Source organism: Leuciscus leuciscus, assembly GCF_965113295.1.
Source record: "Leuciscus leuciscus genome assembly, chromosome: 1".
NCBI classification, from domain to species: domain Eukaryota; kingdom Metazoa; phylum Chordata; class Actinopteri; order Cypriniformes; family Leuciscidae; genus Leuciscus; species Leuciscus leuciscus.
The window spans coordinates 41808062-41831308 of record NC_138725.1 but is presented as its reverse complement, the minus strand read 5'-3'; the positions used below and the strand labels follow the sequence as shown (position 1 = coordinate 41831308).

At 38.7% G+C, this 23247-nt stretch overlaps 3 protein-coding genes across 3 annotated transcripts; 2 read left to right on the top strand and 1 right to left on the bottom strand.

The window, feature by feature from the left end:
- Window positions 1-464: 464 nt before the first annotated feature.
- Window positions 465-12017, top strand: LOC309475501 (uncharacterized protein). The gene is made up of 9 exons (XM_082138300.1): window positions 465-902; window positions 1051-1184; window positions 1272-1383; window positions 2710-2904; window positions 8768-9798; window positions 9899-9968; window positions 10045-10219; window positions 11267-11429; window positions 11535-12017. Exons 1-8 carry the CDS (start codon window positions 653-655, stop codon window positions 11427-11429), a joined length of 2130 nt encoding a protein of 709 aa, XP_081994426.1. The 5' UTR covers window positions 465-652; the 3' UTR covers window positions 11535-12017.
- A 615-nt stretch (window positions 12018-12632) lies between these two features.
- LOC309476705 (uncharacterized protein) lies at window positions 12633-16109 on the top strand. Its single transcript, XM_082139871.1, has 4 exons — window positions 12633-13102; window positions 14976-15109; window positions 15195-15306; window positions 15389-16109. The coding sequence occupies exons 1-4, from the start codon at window positions 12841-12843 to the stop codon at window positions 15928-15930; spliced, it is 1050 nt and encodes a 349-aa protein (XP_081995997.1). The 5' UTR covers window positions 12633-12840; the 3' UTR covers window positions 15931-16109.
- Window positions 16110-16115: 6 nt separating this feature from the next.
- Window positions 16116-20992, bottom strand: LOC309475972 (uncharacterized protein). Its single transcript, XM_082139006.1, has 4 exons — window positions 20572-20992; window positions 20367-20494; window positions 19588-19666; window positions 16116-17690 (listed from the first exon to the last, which is right to left on the bottom strand). The coding sequence occupies exons 1-4, from the start codon at window positions 20837-20839 to the stop codon at window positions 16819-16821; spliced, it is 1347 nt and encodes a 448-aa protein (XP_081995132.1). The 5' UTR covers window positions 20840-20992; the 3' UTR covers window positions 16116-16818.
- Between the last annotated feature and the right edge of the window lie 2255 nt (window positions 20993-23247).

The following is a 23247-nucleotide window of genomic DNA, read 5'->3' as shown; positions in this document are numbered from 1 at the left end:
CTCTAATGTCATCCCCAAACATGAGCAAAATGACAAAAGTATTAGATTTTTTGAGCTTTATGATAATTTAAAGTAACACTTAAGTTTAGCTGCTTATTTGCATGCATGTTACTAGGATATTGGCTGTTTATTAGTACTTATAAAGCACATATTAATGCCTTATTCTGCTGGACCATATTCTCTACATCCCTTAATCCTACCCAATACCTAAACTTAACAACTACCTTACTAACCAATAATAAGCCGTAAGTAGGAGTTTATTAAGGCAAAAAAAGTCGTAGTTAATGGTGAGATTTGGACCCTAATCTAAAGTGTGGCCTAATTTTATGGCCCTAAGCTTGACAAGCTTTTCAATGGGAAAATCTATCCATTTCATGCCTTTAAAAAAGGGTTTTGTTCGTCAAACCTCCTGAAGTAAACACAACTGCATTCCAATGGACTATAGGGTAGGCGCCTCTACACGGTGGTTTACGGTAATTCATCCCATGATCCTTTACTGCCAAACGCTATGCTTTGTTTCTATCTTGATAAATAGTAAAGGTAACATACCGCCATTGTTTGATTGAGGTATAACTAGACATCTGTTGTAAAACATTCATTGCGCTATCGGGTCGAAGGACGAGTATTTATTTTTGAAAGTTCCCCGTAAACAATGGACATCATGAATACAACTGAATACCAAAAACAGTTAACATCCATAATGGAAACGTTGGCGAAAACAGCTGTTGTGGAATTAAGCAAACTTTTCGAAGAAAATTCGACTTTCCTGCGACTAGAGATCTCGCGATTTACAAGCGAAAATGAATCTCTGAAAAAGAAATGTCATTTTCTGGAGAGTGAACTTCAATCTGCTCGGAAAACCGCTGGAAAGATGAACGGGACAAAAGCACCGGGACTTACAGGTAGCTAATATTTAAGATGTTTACTTTTTCTGAGTCATACATCTGTAGATATATTGATGTTGATAACCTAAAGACTGGAGGTTCAAACATCCACGTTGTGCCCCTGTCTCTATACCCGCCTAATGATGAATGTCCACATGTTCAACAGACACCGGACATCGCCCTGCCATTGACAATGTCTTCGGTAAGGAATGGTGCATGAACCTCTGGAGACACGAGGAGTCAAAGCTTGGGGAGCAGGAGGACGACACACACCTGGAGCCTGCGGTCATCATAGGAGAGGTTGGTCTCTATCATGCTGCTGTATGATGAAGTATGGAGAACAAAGCAAATGTCAGCAAGTTCCCTTTTTTATTTTCAACCCTTTAGCCAGTAAATTTGCTGGAAGAAGAGCCTGACATGATTATGATCAAGGAGGAGGCATTTGAAGATTGCTCTTCAGAAAGAATTGAGGAAGACCAAGATAATCAAAGTGTGAAAGGTATGCCGTGAGATAACTTTTTGTCTTGTGTAGTTATTTGGTCATCACCTCTTCTGATGTACAAGAGTTATTACATCACAGCTGACCTCATACACATACATTGTAAACTCTTGTCCCCCAGTTTCACAGACATTAAGCCTAGTCCCAGACTAAAATGCATTATTGAGCCGTTTTAACTGAAAGAAACTTGCACTGATTTGTATTAAAATACGTCAGTGCCATTGTTTTGTCTCATGATGCACACCAGTAATGTTTTTTTCTTAGGCAAGTTTATAAAAGCTACGTAAATATCCAAATCCTGGCTTAATCTAAGCCCTGTTTGTGAAACCAGGCCTATGTGTTTTAAATGATTTATTACCATGTATAAGGGTTAATAGATAGTAAATGACTGGTAAATTACTGTACCATCATGAAACCCTACTTTTGTAGACTGCGAAAGTTGTGGCTATATATTTGGAAAGATAACACTGAAACCCTGTTTACAACTGGTATTAAGATGCGTTTTGGTCGATTGCAAGTGGACGACACTAAATACAGGGGTAAAAGGGGTCTAAAACGTTTTGAGCTTGTCCACTTTTGACCACTTCCAGATTGCTTTTGCAGTGTAAACGCTCATGTGGTCGAATGTGTTCGAACAGCCACAAAAGACACCTGCTCTCCGCATACTGACCTAACACGTAAACATTATGGGAAGTGCACTAGCCAGACGGATTTAAACTTTGTTGACTGAAGACCCAAGTTTGGTTTAAAGACGAAAAACGTATTAAGCACAATGTTTTCTCACCATTCCTGATTTCTAAAGCCAGACTGGCTCTAGTCGGACGGCGTCTGGGTTTCTTGGGCCGATTCAGCATGTTGAAGCGGCGTCTGGCCGTCAGTGAGAGAGAGAACTCTGATTGGCTGTCCAGCTTAGTGAATGAGTCAGTGCATGAGAATAATAGCAAAACAGGAAATAAAGAAGTCAAAACGGTACGGATAGAATGAATTTGATGTCATCTTACCTGAGTGTTCCTGGGCGAATATTTTAATAACAGGAGCGCACTGGAATAAAGAAAGTGATCAGATTCAGCAGGATTGAAATTCAAAACGGTTAGCGCGCGCTGCTTTGTTTATTGTTTGTGTATCTGCAGCGTCGATTTCCCTTTATAAATAACGAATAGACTAATAGATCTGCAGAAATAGACAGTTAAATAGACATTTACACGCAGGCGCAGAACACACGTGCTAGTTGACAGTTGGCTGTAGTTCTCTCTGTGTGTTCAAGTGCCGCTTTTTTGGTTTAAGCTAAGTCCTTATAGATGCAATGCTCTTTTTAACCCCCTACAGGCACAATTCAAGAGGAAATCAAAAGAATTCTCCCAGAATTGGACAGTAACAAAGTTCATAATGTGGTCAATCATCTGTCATTTGTGGTGGGTGTGGAGAAGTCCGAGGACCTTTCCTTAGTAGAGGTGTCAGATCTTCAGGACCTTCTGGAGCCAATACAGTGTCGAAAACTAGTCAAAACATTCAGACAAAGAGGTAAGAAACAAACTTAAAAGCCTGTTGTACTCATAGCACCTCTGTTCGGTGTTGTCGTGTCTTGCTTTTTAATTTTGTTCTCCACTTTAAAGGATTAGGGCAGGGTTCCTCAAATCTTGCCCTGGAGAGTTTAGCCAACCCTGATCAAACACACCTGTGCAAGCTAATCAAGGTCTTCAGGATCACTAGACAATCACAGGTAGTTTGATCAGGGTTTGAGCTAAACTCTGAAGAGCATTGGCCCTCCAGGACTGGATTTGGGTGTTTGCACAGTGTCACTATTGCCACTTTTGCATGAAAGAGTCTGCCAAACTCTCTCAGAACCAACCAGTGTGCGCACTGAATTAAATGCTGCTATGTGTGAGCCAATATAAATGTGTGGTAGATGGACGTCTGATAGTTGTGTTGCGTCTCGCACTTGAGTGGCTATATTGCGAACTATAGTAACTGCAGTATTAAAGTAACTATTGTGAGCAAAAACCATATTGATTGATCATCCCCTTTTACGCCTGTCAGTCAAATTGGACGGCAATCTAAAGCACTTCTCATCCAGGTGGATAAAGAAAACACAGCAGTGTTCAATCTTAATTTCTGATGAGTGACATGACATCACAGCTTAACGGTAATCATTTGAGAAAGGGACTGTTGACCTACAGATGTGGCCTTTGAAAACACACTTTCCCACCCCAGGGTTCTTCACAACAAGAACTGTCCAAATCAAGTTGTTTTTTGTTTGAGAAAAGCTTACAGGCACATTTGGTCATCCAACCTACCTTCAAATTCAGCTAATGGGTTTAAAGTGGGGTTGCAGGTATTTCTTGGGGGTGCATCTCTTATGTCTTTGTCACAGAATTGGGGTGGGTGTGTAATTATCTCGGATGTGATAATGGGGAATGCAATTTCGTCAGAGGACTGTTTATGCTGTGCTCAAATTGCCAAATCTCCCCCATTTACGCCTGGCATTAAGATGAACCTTGGGTTATCGATCATAAGTGGTCAGTGCTAAATATAGGTGTCAATGTGGCCCAAAACAACATTGCATTTGTGGCCCTGTTTACACCTGGTATTATGATGTGTTTTCATGGACTCGGTCACTAGTGGACAACACTGACTAAATACAGGTATAAACGGGGTCTTAAGTTAGTTTGTAAGCAGCATAATGGCTTTATTCATTCTATCTTAGGCCCTGTTTACACGAGAACGCTCGCGGGTGAAAACGTAAAAATATTTTATCAGATGTGCCTTTCGTTTAGACGGCGACGGCGTTTTTGGGGCTTAAAAACGCCAAAAAGTGAAACCACCCTCCAGAGTGGAAATCTTAAAAACGCTCCACCGTCGCGTTTCCGTCTAAACGGTAAAAACGCAAAAGTCTGCTAGACAGTGAAGGCACCGATCAGTGCTTCACATTGCCACCTAGCCGCCTGGAGTGCATACTACATCGAATTTCACACACTTTTGCGTCACCGTATGCACGCAGATTTCCCCCCCATAACGCTCGTCTAAACGCAGAGTAAAAAGTGATCACTTTTGCGGTTTCTCTTCAGATCGTTTCCGTGTAAACGTAGCCTTATTTGTGCTCCACACTTGGCGCTCTGGCGAAAGTGATGTAGAGTGTGGCGACATGTAAGGGGAGGGTCTTTGTGGTAATGTGTCTCGGCTGACCATTTGTGATCGGATCGGATCACTGAAAACACATCTTAATACTAGGTGGAAGCAGGTATTATGCATTATATTATATGTGTTCTTGCTTGGTAGCAACAAAAGAACACCTTATCAACCAACGCACTCAAACAAGTGTTTAAAAACTTTGCTGGTTTGAAATGTAAAGCACATCCGATGTGGCTTAATACAGATACTAAAATACACCCCAAATACAGTTCAAAAGGGACCACTAAAGAATGAACACTACATTGACATTGAAATATACTGTATTTAGGGTGCGTTTTGGTGTAATTGAATATTGTTTCATGATTTATTTTAATTTTATTGGTCAACCAACACGCAGCAACATGTAGTGTGTGATGTAGGCTATGCACTCACAAAGTCAGATACTCTCCCCTTGAAATCTGATACAAGTGGTCAGAATAGACTCAATGGGATCACTTATACTTTTAGCATTTATGTAAAGTGATACAGCATTATTTTATTTTTAATTTTTTTAACTACCTTGGTAATAGCCATGGGAATTTAAGTGCATTTTATGGCCATTAATTTGGTTGTCTGTATTTAGAACAATATAAGCTGTATGTTTTTTCAGGTGTCATGTCTGCGGACTCCTCACCTTCAATGGCCTGCGCTTTCAATCGGCAATCGTTCAAGAAAATTAAATCCAGCCCTGATCACGCTGCTTCAGCAGATTTACCATCACAGACAGACCAAACTCACAGCTCACTAGCCAAGATTTCGACATCTGATCAAACATCTATGTTTTCAACGTCAACGATTTCACCCATTTCACCCCAATGTTCTTCAGTGATGTTTCCATTTGATTTGAAACTGACAGAAACTCCAAACACTTCAAGATCCGAGCATCATGATTTTCGGTCTATTCATCAGGGGGTGATTCTACCTGATGTGTGTTTAAATCCAGTTTCCATGAAAAAGGAGGAAAAACTGTACCTAGAATCAGCTGGAAAGGACAGGAGACCGAGGCCAGAACGCTTTGCTGTGCTTCTGTTTAAAACCCTAGTACCACATGAAGTTTACAGGGGCTGGTCAGGTGCTGTCAACTATGACGGCTCCAGGGGGAAAAATGCGCTACCTAACAACCTGCGGAAAGCAATATCACAAATAGTTCGCCGGAAATTCCCCAACCCTACACCCCGCGACTGGAAGATGATAAGGGATCGGCTTAATGAACTTCTCCGTACTAAACGACTCACTTTCCCCCTTTTTTAAAGCCTTTGCTCTGTACCTCAAACTCAGTAGGCTACAGAAATATCTGCAGAATTCACTAGGTTAGTAAACTTGCTAATACTTAGCAAACTGATGACATGTTTTAACCTGCTGTCATGTCTACAAAGCTATAAAAAATGTCTTTAAAAAAATTAGATATAGTATTAAATTAGTGGTCTTACTGTATGTCCTTATGTCCTACAGTTTTGGTGTAATATAGTGGTGCAGGTATGACGTCACTTTGTTGGCCAATCGGCAGTTCGCATCACACTGGTTCCCTTGACACAAACCCAATAGGATTTTCCCATGGGCTTTTGAATTATCACAAAAAACAAGCTCTGTGATCAACAAAAGTTTATGAAACTTGCACAAGATAATTTTCACAGATAAACACAGCTTTAATGAATTTTGAAGCCTAAATGCAGTCGCCAGAAGTAAAAAGCTAAAGGTAGGCTATAAATGGACTACACCACGATCGCTCGACTTCAACGTCACCACCACTAAACTTCCGACAACTCTTTCAGTTTTTATCTAAAAAAAAACATTTCCTCTGAAAGTTTTAGTCAGAATAGTTTATAAGCGCACAATTATAAGCATTCTGTAAAAGCGGACTGAGTTTACCTGTTCGGCGTGATGTTTAATCTCCCTGACAGCCTCTGTAGCCATTTAGCCACTTGTTAGTAGCCGACTTTTTCGAGACATGCAACAGCTTAAATAAATCACAAGTAAATGCTGATGTATTTTATGTCATAGAGTAAAACGTGAAAGTGTCTTTAGCTTGTGTTCACCACAGACCTTATTTCAGCCATTTCATTGGGCCCCCTTAGTCAAAATTGCAGAAATTGCGGGGAAATGTGTGCAATAGCTCTGTGCCCCCTGTACTCAGTCCAACTTTTACCCCCACTAGGGATGCCTGTGTTTCCACCATTTCGCCTCTAAAAATGTCCATTGATTTGCAAACGAGGAACCATGTCTTGAAATATGTAGAATTCTGGACTAAAACTAAAGTGGGTTATGTTCCCTGGAGTTGTGTAGTAGAGAGTACAAAGTAGTTCATCATTGAGTTTCTGTATATTTTGTTTGTTTACATTGTGAGAATATTATTACTATATGTTTTTTATTATTATTTTTTATTCACTGTTAACACTGTAAACATAGTCTGTTGTATTAGTGGTTGTAACCATTCATATCACCAAATTTGGAAAACATAATAGTTTAATTGTCAAATCTGATGAATTTGAATCTTTTGTTAATGTTCAGTAAATTACTTCTATTCAGGAAATGAAAATAATTTTTTGAGTTGGAGCAGTGAAAAAATAAAACATAACTGCAAATGTATACATCTTTTCCACAATTTTCTGATTTTGCTATTGCCACATTTATTGTTGTAATACAGCCAATGAAATCATTCTAAAGTATTAACTGACAGTGCCATTTTGGGAAAATGTGGTATCCCATGTGTTTAAATAACGGATTTGTCAATGTTGAGGAGTAACTAACTAAAATAGAAAGTTGGTGTTTTTGTTGTATTTGGTATAATTTTACCTGTTTAAGTTTTAAACCGTCATGCTTATTTTAATTGTTTATTCATTCAAAACCCCTAATTGTTTTTGTCCCTGGAAAAAACTGTGATTGAATTAGAAATTCTATAATTGGATATTTTTATTTTACAATGTATTTCCCAACACTGACTGAGACATACGCTGCGTCCGAAATCGCATACTGGTTGATTCGGTACTTCTTCGCGACCATTAAAATGTACACTCTATATAGTACTGATGTACCTACATCCACCATGTTGTTAGTGTCAGGTTGTTAGCGTCCGCCACGACATTTCCATTTGTAAATCTCCTTCCGTGGCACTTCAGAATCTCTTCGGTAGTAGTAGGTCATCTGGGGACTTTTTGCCAACTGTTTTTCCGAATACTATGTATTTGGACATACTACTCTTTTGATGTACTGTTTTTCGCATACTATATAGTATTCGTTTTTGGACGCAGTGCTTCTGTCCTCTAACATGACTGCCCTCTGTTGATATGGTCTCTTCTAACATTGCATGATATTGCATTGAATCTGGACAGGACCTGTTTCTTTTTCACATGTTTTCAAAAGGCCACATCTGTATTCTCTTCAAAGCTTGTATAGAATTAGCCTAAATAACTTGCATTTCATGATATTATAGACTATGCAAATTTATTCGGATTTCAAAACAATGGATCTCATCAACTAACTGTGTGTTCACAAATTTGTGCATGAAGTTTGCGTACAAACATTTTCATAAACAAATTATGATTCATCAGTAAGTTGTATTCTAAATTTACAAAAAATTTAGGAACAACAAAAACCGCTTGTACGCAAAAAAATCACATACTCTGGCTGGGGCTATAAATGTGTTCAGATGAAATTTTATACATTTATTTAATCATAAAAAAATAAGAAAAGGCATAAAAACACAGATATGCATAGGTCTGTAATCTGGGTCTGTATAAGAAGTGTTTGTGTTTGAACTGGTTTTGAGGATGGCACACTTGGCATTGCTCGGGTATTATTGCGTGTGCTCTCAGGTGTTCTTTAGAGAGCATTATATGTTCGCTGAGATGGACAAAAGGCTGTAAAGGAAAGGTTGTGTGGAGAGCCTTTACGAGGAGATGGTTTGGGTGTGTTTTATGCTAATTATTAACCTTGGGCACACGGTTGCTCATTTAGAATACTCCCAAGTTCATTCATGTTGGAACAAAATTAAGAACAAATTCACATTTTGTGAATTATGCTGAATTTATTCCTGAAAGGTTCTCCTGTGGTATAACTATGAGTAATCCACACAACTGTTGGTGAATGAGACCCAGCACATTATAGCAAAGTTTTACTGATAAATGATTGTTGAGAGGCCTCTGAAGAAGGTACTTTGTTGGCTCTTCAATCTATTTCAATTTCTCTGTATCTCTTTCCATGATTTTTTTTTACCAAGAATCCAGTGGACAAGTGGATGGAACACCTAACGAGATGACACTCACTCCATTATCATCAAATGAGTCCCTTCTTGAACAACCCATGAACAACCCCTTCATTCCTCACTATCCTATTAAGTCCAACTGGATCAGAAGTTTCCAGGTTCCTTGGGACCGCATGTCAGCAGCTCTCGTTCATGCAACGTCCACTGGAGAGAGGGCTCGACCTGGACCAAGAAGGGAATTTGTTAGGATTGTTGTGGCAGCCATGCAAGTCCACTGTCCAAACCCTAACTTAGCCGCCTGTGGAGAAGTGGCACGAAGCATCGTGACTACATACCCTCTGACATTTGGAGACATTTCTGAGGAAGGAGAACAACTAGGAAATGGCTTCAGTTGCCTACAAAGACAACTAAAAACTAGGGTAGAACATGTGAATAGAGACGTTTTGGAACACCGGATTCGTCGACCTAGAAGGCCATCAGCGAAGAGAGCTGGACAACAGGACAGCTACTCTGGGAAAAAAATCAGATGTAAAGTGGACAGTTACGGATGCATTAATTGGCAGCCTACCTCCGTCCCAGAAGGAGAGACTTCAGATTCTCTTGAAATGAAGAGGAAAGTTGCGGCAGAGATTTTTCAGTCTGCAGGCCCAAGGGCTTCAGAGTTGCCCAACGTAGACGACTTAATGCAGCAGACTTATGTTTACCAGCGCCACATGATCAACTCGTGCCCCCCTCCTACCATCAGTGAGATAGAGGGGCATTGGCCGTTCCTGTTCACCGAAAGAGGCCTCTGCAGGCACTTCAAAACCCTGACTGGGATTGACATCAGAAGCCGCTTTAGCGAAACCCTTGTTGTTAAAGCCAACAGAATATTGAACTACTTCACTAGTCAGAGACTGAAGTGGAATGAAGAACTCCAGAGTATCCTCAGTGAGATTGACGAAGACCCCGATGCAGCAAACAGTAACAGGACTGCCATATCAGCCATCCTGTTAATGATGAAATACTTTAAGGAAAAGGACAACTCTGTGTTCATCTTAGCAGATGTCAGTAACTATGAAGTGTTAATAGTTCAACTAAAGTTTTGAAGGGGTTTTGACAAAAGCTGAGTGTTAAAATGTTCTCTTTTTTTTTTTTTTTTTTAAGGAAACTGCTACCAAGATGTCCATCGAAAATGAAATGAGCTTACCGGCAACGCCTCGGCTCATCATGCTTGGTAAGACATCGCTACACTAAACTCATTAGTTTGTACTTGGATATAGATATATTTACAGTGATTCTTTATTTTTCAGGTGATACATTGCTGACTTCGTCCAAGTGGTTTATCAGTATTGAGGGCAGAGTAACACATTCTATAGACAACCAGCTGGACTTTGCAGCGGCATTGTCAGTGTTCTTTGGGTGCTTCTACGTTTTTAATATCGAGTACCAGGAGTCAGCCAGTGCCACCCTAGAGCTCATTCAGCGGTGAGTTTTGAGGACATTTGTAGATGTTTGTTTAGTTTTTTGGGGTATTTTACTTATGTTTCTTTTAGATCAGAAATACGTCCAATTATGGAAGTAAAATGGGTTGCGAATGCAGTTTCATGATGGCTAACTACTAAGCTTATTGGTTTATGTTAATAAATTATACATCATTCACCAGACACTTTATTATACTGTGACACTGGCAACACTAAGAGAAACTGAATTGCAGTCCATGGTAATATAATAATTTAATAGGATTAAGCCCTATTCGGACGGGACTAGTTTTCCAAGCATAGTTTGAGTTATAATTCTTTCACTCGGTGTCTGTGATTTCATGTATCGATTCGGATGGCACTAACATCTCTGTGTTTATTACAGAGGTGGGAGTGTGTTTTCTAGACATGGGTGTTACAAAAGGTCATCAGCTGTGCTTGCATGCCTTACATATATGATTTTAATGAATTACTTATTGGTATAACTTTATTTATTATTAAAACGTTATAGAAGTGGCTGTTTATAATAAACCCACATAAGTGAGCAGAGAAATCTAGACAAGTATCTTACCTGACACTGATATTAACATGGGCAGTCTTTGCAGTTTCCGCGATTTGGCTCTATTTATTCATTTTATAATTAGATTTGTTTTTCTTCGGATACCATCCATGTTGAAATTAAATGAAAGCATAGTTAAGATTGGTGCACAAACGGTAGCTCAGGTTGGTAAAAAAAAAAAAAAACAGTAGGTAATTTGCTCTAGAATTTTTACTGAGGGTTTTGTGAGAAAAACACAGACTTGGCTGATTCGGACCGGATTAAAATCACAAAGTATATCTGTGAAACACAAATTTTTCTAACATCCCCCTGGAAAACTAGTCCGGTCCAAATAGGGCTTTAGATAAACAAGGGCCCTGTTTTGGGTATCCTGCAACTTTTGTAAGATAACAAACTTCTTTTGTTAAAACCCTATAAACAGTGTTTCAGTGAATGACATGGTTGTAGTCCTTGTGAATTGATGTTTTTTCTAAAAATACATCTGCTTTTCTTCAGGTTCTTCGTAAGGATTAATCCGGAGGGGACTAAATGTACCTCAAAATCAGGTACAAGCCGAAGGACAGGTTCAGCTGTCCAAAGGAAACCCCAAAGCTTTAATACCCGTGTGGCTACATTTATGCAGAGGCTTTCAGAATTTGAGTGGAAAAAGACAAATTAAGTAAGTGTGAGCAGTTTGATCAAGAAAAAAAAAAATTTGATATGAGGGTTATGAGTTGTTTTTTTTAACACTGAGATCAATTTTTTTTTTTTTTATCTGTTTCAGCATTGTCTTCATCCTGGCTCTACACTGACTACAACTACCACCATTAGTTACTACTTGTGTGATAATTTAAACTCTAACTTCTTTTTTACTTCGTTACTTGTACAATTCTATTTCAATGTTGCTGGAATGTTTGTATTATAAATATTTTATTACGTTCATTTAAGTCTTTCATGCAACAATAAAACTTGTATCCACTGATGTGTTTTTCTAGGGAATAATATAATTGCTGTGATACTATAATGTTGTTACTACTTTTCTTACTTTATACAATAGTAGATTACAGCATTGGCTCTATTGTGTATTGTTTACTGTAAATATGTAATTGAAACCGTAACAGTAATTACTGTAATTACAGTAACTTACTGGTAAAAACTGAAAAGTCTTAACAGTGTACCTTTGAAAGTGCAATTAAATTTACAGAGACGGTTTGTAAATAAAACTATGGAAAATGAGAAAAAATAAACCTATGGAAGATGTTCTGCACATGGACCCAGTAAAACAGTGCCTAATTTCAATCCTGTATTCCTAGTAATGTCAAGTCAAGTTTATTTGTATAGCGCTTTTCACAATACAGATTGTATCAAAGCAGCTTCACAGTATTAAATTTAAATAATACAACAAAGTTTGTATTATTATGTGAAACATGTACCATAAACCATAAAATGTGGTAAAAGCTATGGGCTTAATATTTGCCTTACAGAGCAGAAATTGGGGATAGATAGACCTACCTTAAATAAATGACTGACAGATCAAATCTAGGAACCAGAATATAAGTGAGTTGGGTGGGCTTGTTTGACGTGGACCAGGAAGCAACCAATAAGATCACCCCAGCAACGCCCTGGCTACCATTCACACCCCAGCATCCACCTATAGCAACTCCCTGGCTACCATTCATAATTCATGGTGGGATGAAGGGTGAATGCTATATGTTTTCTTCAGAGTGCGCCTGCAACACAATTTTACCATATTTTTGTAAAATTCAAACTAGAACAGTCTAACAACTGGACAAGGATTCAATAGCAACAGTTGGCAAGGTACTACTGGCCAACCCGTTTTGGAGGCTGCCAATCAAAAGGTTACAGATCGTGCGCGCTCTCTACACGGTGGTTTACGGTAATCACCACGTGACCCTGTTCTGCAAGATGCTAGATATGCTATAATTCTATCCTCAGAAATATATTGAATCATACAGGGCCATTGCTTGCTGAGAAATTAAAGGACCTCTACACAAAGGCAATAGCGGTGGCTGTCAGATCGAAGGACGGGTGTTTATAATAAACATTACTGATAAATGGTCCAGTAAACGATGGAAATCATGAATACTGCCGATTTGCAGACGCAGATAACATCCATAATGGAAATGTTGGCGAAAACAGCTGTTGTTGAAATAGGCAAACTTTTCGAGGAAAATTCTTTGTTGCTGCGATTAGAGATTTCACGATGTACAAACGAAAATGAATCTCTGAAAAAGAAATGCCATTTTCTGGAGGGTGAACTTCAGTCTGCTCGGAAAACCGCTGGAAAGATGAAGGGATCAGAAGCTCCATTCAGCCATCCGGGACTTCGAGGTGATTTACTCATACATGACTCTGTGATTTTGCATTGCAAACATGAGTATACATCTGATTTCTAGGCTGAAGGTTCAAAGCCTGCAGTGGGCGTTCCCTATATCGTGATTGTGCCCTTGAACAATAGATTAACCTTAGGGTACATTTACACGACAACAATGTACTAAAAACAGGATTGTTTTTCCTTTGCGTTTTTCGCGTACAGACTACAGCGTTGTCAAGACGATCCCCGATCACACGGATCCACGAGAAGGATTAAAAACGCTGTATTATTCGTGTCACTTTGTAAAGAAATAATAATATGCTCCGATATACTGAACACGTGATACGCATGCGCATGACGTCACCGTTTCACAAAGTCACATTTTTGTAGTTTACCCAGAGACCATAACAGTATTGTTTTAAAGAACTTGCCCTTTGAAACCCTTTTTCAAAAGTTTGCGTTTTCAGGCCCCTAAAACGCTGTTGTACTGTAAATGAAAGGCCAAAACGCATAAAAAGTTTTCAGTTTTTAGTTGAAATCGGTGTTATTCCTGTTATCGTCTTCAAAACTACAAAAACGTAAAGTTTTTCTTTACAAAGTGACATCGCCAACTACTGGCCTGGCATGAAAAATACTGCGTTTTCAGTATAGTTTTCACAGATCCGTGTGAACAGGGATCATTTTGACAACGTTGTCGTCTGTACGCGAAAAACGCGAAAGGAAAAAGCTTTCCATTATTAGTACATCGTTGTTGTGTAAATGTACCCTAAAGTCCCCGATATTCTTCCAGCAAAATTCAAGAATGAACTTATGTGACATAATTTCGAACAAAATCATACCGAAACAAAGTTTTTTTGGAGTTCAAAACAGCTTGCCAAAGCAAACTTTCAGGAAAAGTTCGCTACAGTGATACCATTGGTTCATGGCGATTATGTAATGGTGTGCGGGGAAGCTCCGCCTTTTTTCACGCGGAAATCTTTTCCGGTTCACTTCTGTTCAGTCCGCCGAGGTCAGACGTCTGCGAGTATAAACATGATCACACTAGAGAGCTGCTTTATAGTAGAAAATGAAGTTGTACTTCTGATGAAACGAGACACTGACACTGTTTTTCATGTTTAATCCGATAAAGCTGCTTGATTTTAAGCAATCTATTGTATAAAGAGATACATAAGTAAAAGTGACATGACTTTACTAATGTGCCGAATTGCAGAGCTCGTGCACACAAATCCACATTGCTATGACCAGATATTCTTTATTAAAACACTTTCTGTTTTCTCTATTTTGGGCGACGTCGGATGTTCGCTAGCAGTATACCGCTGCTCATGTATTTCGAACTTCAATTTACCCCTGAATTCAATTTACCAGTGAAGAATGAAAAAGAACTTCGCCGTGTGAGTTACATTTCAGTGAGCAGAATCTTTTGACTCCATTCACCAAAATGATTCATTCTCACTCTTTCTTCTGGGTACATCGTTACACCAGTAGATGGCGACAAATGACCTACTTTGTCTGTTATGACTACGAACGAGTCAGGGAATTATTCACTCAACGGATTCGCTGAAAATGTTTTTTTCATTACTAGGCTGAATTGTTCTTCTTATTCATACTATTTGTTTCAGCTTATAAGACAATTCCTGGTTGTTTTTATATTGTCCATTATTAATATGAATATCACCCATATTAACCCTACAATTACCCTAAAAACCCTCAAGTCTTTAACTCTTTATTTATTTAGTGTAGTCATTGAGTAGTGTCATTCAGAAGAGTTGATATTGACTCATATATACGAGGTCAATACAATTCATTTTATTACACCAGTGAATTTCTTGCTTTGGTTATCAGAGGCTGTTTACACATGTGACTTGACCAAAAACAATGCATTTCCTACAGAGTCTGGACGTCGCCCTGGAGTTGACAATGTCTTCGGTAAGGAATGGTGCATGAACCTCTGGAGACACCAGGAGTCAAATGTTGGTGAGCAGGAGGACGACACACACCTGGACTCCTCAACCATCACAGAAGAGGTTGGTCTCACGTACTGCCTTTGATGTACATGATGCAATGTCAGAATACACTTTACTAGTTCTCTTGTTAATTTCCATTTTTTAGCCTGTAAATTTGCTGGATGAAGAACCAGATATGATCATGATCAAGGAGGAAACATTTGACGATTGCTCTAGGAAAAATAAACCTGAGGCAGACCAAAGGAGCCGTTTGAGAGGTTTGTGGAGAAAGAACTTGAGAACAGCTGCTATTAACTCTTATTATGTTCAGATGTTAATGTGTCATTTATTGAATTGCAGGTCCAGCAATGACCAGTGATGAGAGATGTGTTGCCCAGAGCTCAGAGGATTTTATCACATACACGGTACCTTCAGATGAGCAAGTCCATTTGAACGTGCAACAGCCACAAGCCGAAGAGCAAGCTCTTGAAGGAACAATTTCGACACAAGGAGACTGTACAACGGAGGAACATTTCCACAGTACACACAACCACACAAATATTTCAGAAGAGAAAAGGTTTGAGTGTGTATTCTGTCGAAGAAACTTCAATAAGTTAACCTACCTGAAAGCGCACATGCGAACACACTCCGGAGAAAAACCTTTTGTCTGTACAGTTTGTGGTAAAAGATTCGCTCAAAAAACGTACCTCAGAATACACCAGCGCACTCATTCTGGCGAGAGGCCGTACGCGTGCATGGAGTGTGGAAAGAGCTTCGCTCAAAAGAGTTCTCTAAACGTTCACCTCCGAAGCCACACTGGAGAAAAGCCGTATAGCTGCTCGGAGTGTGGTAAAAGCTACGCGTACAAACAGGGATTCAATACACACCAGTGCTTTGGTTAGACTAAACGGAATTATATCTGTATCTGCCATATGAAACATTAACAAATTGGAAGTATGTCCAATGTTTGTCCACAGAAATGTAGGTCCTTTAACATTGTTTGGAATCGTGTTATACTGAAGCATCTAGATGTGTGTATTAATTTTAAAAAAGAGAAACAAATAAACTTGACTTAAAACGAGTGAAATCATGCAAAATACTTTTTTTATTCGTACTCCAGCATTGATGAAAATACACACTGTACTGGTTGTTTGATTACACGTGCAATCTAGCAGACATCTGACCTTGAACAATCAACTCAAACTTGTATAAGCATTGTACATTATACATACTACTGACATCACACAGTTTCCAATCAGTAAAGATCAAGTATTGTTACTGGTTTCTATTCACTAAAGGCCCTAAACTGACATACATTATGATAATATTTTAAAGAAGCCTAAAGTCCTAAACAGGGATGCATTTACCTCTGGTCATCTTTGATCTGGGCTATACACAACCGGTCAAAAGTTTGGAATAATACAGATTTTTAAAATGTTTTTAGTCTCTTTTCTCACCAAGGCTGCATTTATTTGATCAATAATACAGTAAAAACTGCAATGTTGTTGAATATCATTATCATTAATATAAAATAAATGCAGCCTTGGTAAGCATGAGAGACTTAAAAGATGAAAAAGTCTTTATTTATTCCAAACTTTTGTCCGGCAGTAACACATCAACGTTACCACAGAGTAATACACAGCCATACCTGACTATACATTTCTGCTACAACCTAAAGTTAATACAGACATTCTTGTTAAGTTGCTGCATCCTCACACTTCCAGAGTTCATATTCTTCCCAAAATTATATTTCACACAGCTACTGCAATCTCAAATTGAGAGAAAGAGTGCTACATAAAGCTATATTTTATACCACGGTAACTTTTCCTTGGGTTCTTCCGTACTGGTTTAGCGGTTTGGTCATGGACAGAGAGGTGTTGTTGTAGGGTGACTTTCTGTGTGAAACCCTTTCCGCAGGTTATACAAGTAAAAGGTCTTTCTCCTCTGTGGATGCGTTCGTGATTACTTAGGCAGACTTTCTGGGTGAAACTCCTTCCGCAGGTGACGCAACTAAAAGGTCTTTCTCCTCTGTGGATGCGTTCATGGGTTTGTAAATTTCCCTTCTGGGAGAACCCTTTTCCACAAAAACTGCATTTATAGGGCCTTTCCCCTGTGTGAACTACATAGTGAACCATGAGATTGGTGTTTGAATGAAAGCATCTCCCGCAGACCTCACAACAAAACTTTTCATTTTGTTTCAGCTTTGAAAACCGATGTTTTCTGAGACGGTTTCTGGAAGCATTTTGGCGAACAAACACCCTACCGCCGTCAAAGCAACTTAAGTTGTTTGGCGGTTTCTGTACCTTAAATCTCTTTTCGCAATGTTCTGTAGTGGTTGCAGCATCCGCACATATTTCCTGTGCTTCTCCGTCCTCCCTGGACTCGGAGGGAAACTGGTCATTGTGCTCTACTGAAAACCTGTTGAGGACACAGTGACCATCAAAATCCAATGGATCGTCTATTGGTGCTATTAATTGGTCGACAGTGTCATCAATGGCAGTTATTGTAGTGTGTTTGTCTGTTGAATCAGAGGACGTGTTTTGTATTTCCGATATCCCAGAAAATTCACCAGACACAAAGTGGTCATTGAAATTTTTGGAGGCTGCTGAGGGCTCATATGCAGAAGATGGCAGCTGTCTTCTTGAAACATGGGGCGTTTTCCCTGTTGGGAGTATTGAAAATAGTTAAAATCAAATCATTCTGTGAAACATAAACCAAAATAATTACACCTGACTGAGGATATGTGTTTACACGACAACAAAGTACAAAAAACAGAAATGTTTTTCCTTTGCATTTTTTCACACAGTCACTGATCACACGGATTCTCTCCAGTTTAACGCATTAAAATATTTAACGCGGCATCCGTTTTTTCTCTTCATCCTTTGGCTGTGCTACAGTATATGATAATGCTATCATTCACTCAACTGTACGGTGGCCGAGAAGGGTCACAACACATACAAACGCCACAACAACTACATATTCAGAAAACGCCTCCAAATTCAGAAAACACATACAAACGCCACAACAACTACATATTCAGAAAACAACTTCGTCGATTTCACATCACGTACGCTGCAAATATTTACAGCACGAGCAAATAGGGAAACGAACTGCAAACTGCAAAGACACAATGGAAATGTTTCCAGGGGGGCCATAATCAGTGACGGACCCGTATCCATCCTGTTGTCTTCGCGCTGAATGTGCGCTTTTGTTGTCTATGGCTACAAGAGGTAAGTGTTTCTCTTTTATTATGACATTATGACGCTTATGATTTTATAAGCACACATTCAGATAGCGCGAAGATAACCGGATGGATATGGGTCCGTCACTGATTATGGCCCCCCTGGAAACATTTCCGTTGTGTCTTTGCAGTTTGCAGTTCGTTTCCCTATTTGCTTGTGCTGTGAATATTTGCAGCGTACGTGATGTGAAATCGACGAAGTTGTTTTCTGAATATGTAGTTGTTGTGGCGTTTGTATGTGTTTTCTGAATTTGGAGGTGTTTTCTGAATATGTAGTCGTTGTGGCGTTTGTATGTGTTGTGACCCTTCTCGGCCACCGTACAACTGCTATTAAAGTGCTATAAGATGCAAAACAAGAACTTGAATCTGTACTGGTGCGTGTCTGTGAATCTTGTGTCTGTATGACAGACACACTACTCGTGCACACAGAAAGACACTTCAGACAGCGCGCCGGCCACATTGAGTTCTCTTTCGTGTTTGAATGGACAAAAACACACAAAAGTATGCCAAAATGCCTGCTTTGTTGAGTATCCTCATAGCCACAGTCTTAAATGAGTTAAATAAAGTATTAAATGATGGTAAAGATTTGTGAGGACTTCTGATATGTGTCAGATCCGCGTCATGTGCGTCAGGTCTTAAAGTGACAGCAGTCTAATAAACCTGCTTCTAATGTAAATCAAAGAACAAAAGAAAAAGAGAAAAATCACTCACTGCTCTTGACTGATTAACTTTTGTAGCTTTAATAAGGATTAATCTATATTAAATAATTAATGCAGTGAAGATTGTGAAGTGTTTGATAACCTTATTCAATTACTGTACATTTCCTACCTGTTAGATCAAATATGTAAAATATACTGTCTTTATATTGTTTGTTATGTTGTTTCTACATTCATTTGGAAATGAACTTGTTGAAATGAAATGAAATTATTACAATATAAATATATATTAAATACTTTAATGTCAGGTGCGATTCATCACGATTAATTACAGGAAAATGTGCGATTAATTAGGTTTGTTTTTAAATCAATTGACAGCACTAAAAGAAACACTTGACTGAAATACGCATGAAATACTGTCATGTAATACGCATGCGCATGACGTCATCGTTTTCACAAATCCGCATTTTTGTAGTTTACATGGAGATGATAGCGGTATAATTTTCAAAAACTTGCACTTTCAATCCCGTTTTCAGGCTCCTAAAATGCCATTGTCGTGTAAATGAACTGCCAAAACGCATTAAAAGTTGTACATTTTTGTTGAAAACAGTGTCATGTAAACGGCCCTTAATTAAAGATCTGCTAAAAATCTAGAACATTACCTGCACAACTGGGATAAGCGTCCACTTCAAAACTCTCCTCTTTGATTAAGACCAGTTTGGAGGGGTCCTTTTCTTCGTGCTGTCAAAATAAGTAGATCATGCAAACCAACATTTTGTTATTCCATTTTATTTACGCAGGCTCGTAGAAATATGTTTATATTTTAAAGAAATAAGGTTTACCCAAAAAATTGCCCAAGTCTGTGTTTCTCTGTCATTTGATTTTCAAGGGTGTGTACTTGGATTTTCACAGTACAGTTTAAATCATTCAGAATTAGCATTTTGATTTAGCATTGCAATGCATACAACACGCCAGTGTCATTAGCACAACCTTGAAAATGTGCAAAACAAAGCTATTCAAATCAAGTTCATGGGTCCATAAAAAAATTTAATACTACAGTATGTACAAATTTAATTGTAATTTCTATATTCATCGCACTATATCAACTATGAAAAATGACTGAACAAAACTCTAATTGGGTAGATGGTGCAATAGGATTTATTTAGCTTAATCTCTATTGTACCATGTCAAGTTCATGAGACCATAGAAATGGTTAAAGTAACATTTTGATTACACTGTGTATTATAGGCTACCAGTGTCATGTGTAATGCACCCTTTGAAAGTGACAGATAGACAGCTTGACAGTCTGACTATCATTTCTCTTGCATTTGCAACTTTATTTTACAACTTCCTTTTCTTTACAAAGTTTAAGAGCATGCCAGCCTCGTAACTGTTGGCTTTTGAAACAAGTTTCATTTTTGGGAACCTAAATTAAACGAACCTTATAAGGCGAAACGGGGTACAGGTCGACATCGATCGCCAGCTCATCTTCTCTAGACTCCTTCCTCCGATCCCACAAACTGGAACACCACTCCTTTCCAAATATCCCTTTGATGGACGGCTCTGGTCCTATCAGGAGTAAAATATGTATTACAAACATATTAGTGCACATGAAAACAACTGTTTTAAGCGGAGGTTATATTTACCATCTTCTGTTTGAACACAAATGGAGCGATATGTTTTGGAGCCAGCGCGCGCTCCCTTTGTGATGCGCGTGCTTTCGCTTTGCCTTTCGCTCCCAAGACAGAACATTTCGTCTTTAAGTACTGTGTTTTCACTCATGACCCGAGACAGTTCTTGTCGTAAAAACGCAAAATCGCTGTCTACAATTTTGCATATTTCTTCTATAGCCGTTTTAGTCGTTATCTCCATTATGGAGCTTAGTTGCAAACGAAACGATAGAGATTTTGACATATTTTAAGAGTTTTTTTGCTAGCAATGCAAGAAAAAAACTGGCTTAAAAAACCGTAAGGTCAGTCACCGAAAAAACAATTCCATTATGTGCAACTGTGGAAATAAAACCCCGGATATAAAGTGTAAGCATGCAGACCTCGGCTTTTATCTTGCCTCAAAGTATCGTTAGCTTCCGGTTTATGTGGAGGAGTTCCCTGTGTTGGAAAGAGGGATCACCTAACAGACTTTCCCTGCATTCAAATTCTTATACCATCTGCCCCAGAGCCATTATCTCTAAATGGCTCTGATCTGCCCTAAACAGTTTCCGACATAAGCTTAATGTGTCCCAAATCATAGAATGCTGACTATTTCCACTGGATTTTTGGAAATGCAGATGCTTTTTTTCCTGCTTATATGGATTTCTGGTAACATTGTCCACAAGCCTGGCTAGACGGAGGAATTTGTAGGAATTTGTAGCATTTTGCTCGAGAACTACAAACATTAATAAGAAACCATCATCACAAAAGATACAACATATTAATAATGCAGCATTATGACCACTGGGTGTCAATATAATGCAGTAAAGTAAGGATTTTCAAACCCAGCACTACACACTTTGGATTAATGTTCGGTTTCACAGACATGGCTTAGATTAAGCCAGGATTAGGCATTAGTTCAATTTAATATTTAAATAGCTTTTATAAACATGCCTTAGCCTACTGGTGTGCATCTCGAGACAAAACAATGGCACTGACATGTTTTAAGCTGCCAGTTTGCTAAGTTTCAAATGAATATTGCAGCAAACACAAACTATTGAAAACCGGCAGCCCTTAGTGAATGAGGGTATGGGGGGCGATTTCGGACACAGCCCTTGTTTTGCTGGTTCTGATGAGTCTCCAGGCCCCCACAGCAGGGATGGGAAACTTCGGTCCTGGAGGGCCACTTTCCTGCAGAGTTTAGCTCCAACCCAAACACACTTGAACAAGCTAATCAATGTCAATCAGCTCCCTATCTCCTGAATCTGGCTTATATCACGTACACAAATTCGGGCACTGGCTGCTACTAAGAACCCTAGCTCACTATACAACAGGCTTATTGTCAACGTCACTACTGTATTTATGAACAACAGCAGAACTGATATTTTCTGCCATTTATGTTTTTAATGTTATTTAAAGAAAAATATCATAAATAATTTGATTGTTGTAACATATTCCTAAAAATAAATTACTTATAATGTTAGCTAGATTATGTCAAGTACCATTCTAACGATGTGTTTATGTTGAAATATAATTGAATCACTTTTTTTTTTTATCAAAACATATATTGCGTGTCATTATGTGTGGTGAGTTGGCTCGCGTGATGCACTTCAGAACTACCGTTAAAGGGTTACTTCACCTAAAAATAAAAATTCTGTCATAATTTACTCAACCTCGTGTCGTTCCAAACCTGTAAGACTTTCGTTCATCTTATGAACACAAATGAAGATATTTTTAATGAAACTTTTTGTTCCTCCGTTGACCAATGAGGTTCATTCTCGTGTTACGCAGGATGTTTGAGCTTCAGCAAGAACCAACTATTGTAGTAATTACATATTTGCTTAGTTATCACCAAAGCTCACTCTATTTTGATGTAGATCATTAAACTAATACACTGCCTCAGAAGTCTGTCTGAAATCAAATAGGTATAAAAGTATCAAACAGTAAAAACAGTACAATAATCTTCTACGTGTAAACTACAAAAATGTGAATTTATGAAAACGATGTCATGTGCATGAGTATTACGTGTTCAGTCTATAGGCATGTAATGTTTAATTAGAGTGACATCGCCAACTACTGGCCTGGCAGCAGAATACAGCGTTTTTAGTCGTTTTCGCAGATCCGTGTGAACGGGAACGTTTTGACAATGGTGTCGTCTGTACGCGAAAAATGCAAAGGAAAAACGTTCCTGTTTTTAGTATTTATCATTGTAGTATTTATTAGTTTTATCATTGTCGTGTAAACGTACCCTTATTTAAATACCCTCCTCCCATAAATGTTGTATCTGAAAGGGAAACTTTTACTGCATATGCAATAAGGTCAGCCGCAAAAATAACTGTCTTTAGTAAATCCAGACAGTAGTTTTTTAATGCCAAAAAAGGGGTTTGCGCTGGCGCAAGCTCTTAGTGAACCTGGTCCTAAAGGTGTGTTCACATTAGAATTTCAACCAAATTTAGAGGGCAAAAAAAAGTATATTGTACTACAGCATTTTTTTTCCCACAAGTGCCTAGAAAGATGGTAAGGAAATGGGAAGAGAGGTTTTCAGTGTCCCAGCGCCTCTAATGTTAGTGCGGTTTTTACAAATCTTGTTTTTCACAGTTCTGGAAGACAAACAAAACTCTCAAGGCTGTCCTCTATTTATCTGCAGCTCTTCAAAGAATATGTGAGCAGCAT

Excerpts from the sequence above, each read along its gene's own strand:
- LOC309475972 (XM_082139006.1), bottom strand. The coding sequence starts at position 20,839 with ATGTCAAAATCTCTATCGTTTCGTTTGCAACTAAGCTCCATAATGGAG. Across the intron at positions 19,667-20,366 it reads ACCCCGTTTCGCCTTATAAG|CACGAAGAAAAGGACCCCTC; the intron begins GTTCGTTTAATT and ends TTATTTTGACAG. Across the intron at positions 17,691-19,587 it reads CGCTTATCCCAGTTGTGCAG|GGAAAACGCCCCATGTTTCA; the intron begins GTAATGTTCTAG and ends TACTCCCAACAG.
- LOC309475501 (XM_082138300.1), top strand. The coding sequence starts at position 653 with ATGGACATCATGAATACAACTGAATACCAAAAACAGTTAACATCCATA. Across the intron at positions 903-1,050 it reads AAAAGCACCGGGACTTACAG|ACACCGGACATCGCCCTGCC; the intron begins GTAGCTAATATT and ends CATGTTCAACAG. Across the intron at positions 9,799-9,898 it reads CTGTGTTCATCTTAGCAGAT|GAAACTGCTACCAAGATGTC; the intron begins GTCAGTAACTAT and ends TTTTTTTTTAAG.
- LOC309476705 (XM_082139871.1), top strand. The coding sequence starts at position 12,841 with ATGGAAATCATGAATACTGCCGATTTGCAGACGCAGATAACATCCATA. Across the intron at positions 15,110-15,194 it reads CCTCAACCATCACAGAAGAG|CCTGTAAATTTGCTGGATGA; the intron begins GTTGGTCTCACG and ends TCCATTTTTTAG. Across the intron at positions 15,307-15,388 it reads CCAAAGGAGCCGTTTGAGAG|GTCCAGCAATGACCAGTGAT; the intron begins GTTTGTGGAGAA and ends ATTGAATTGCAG.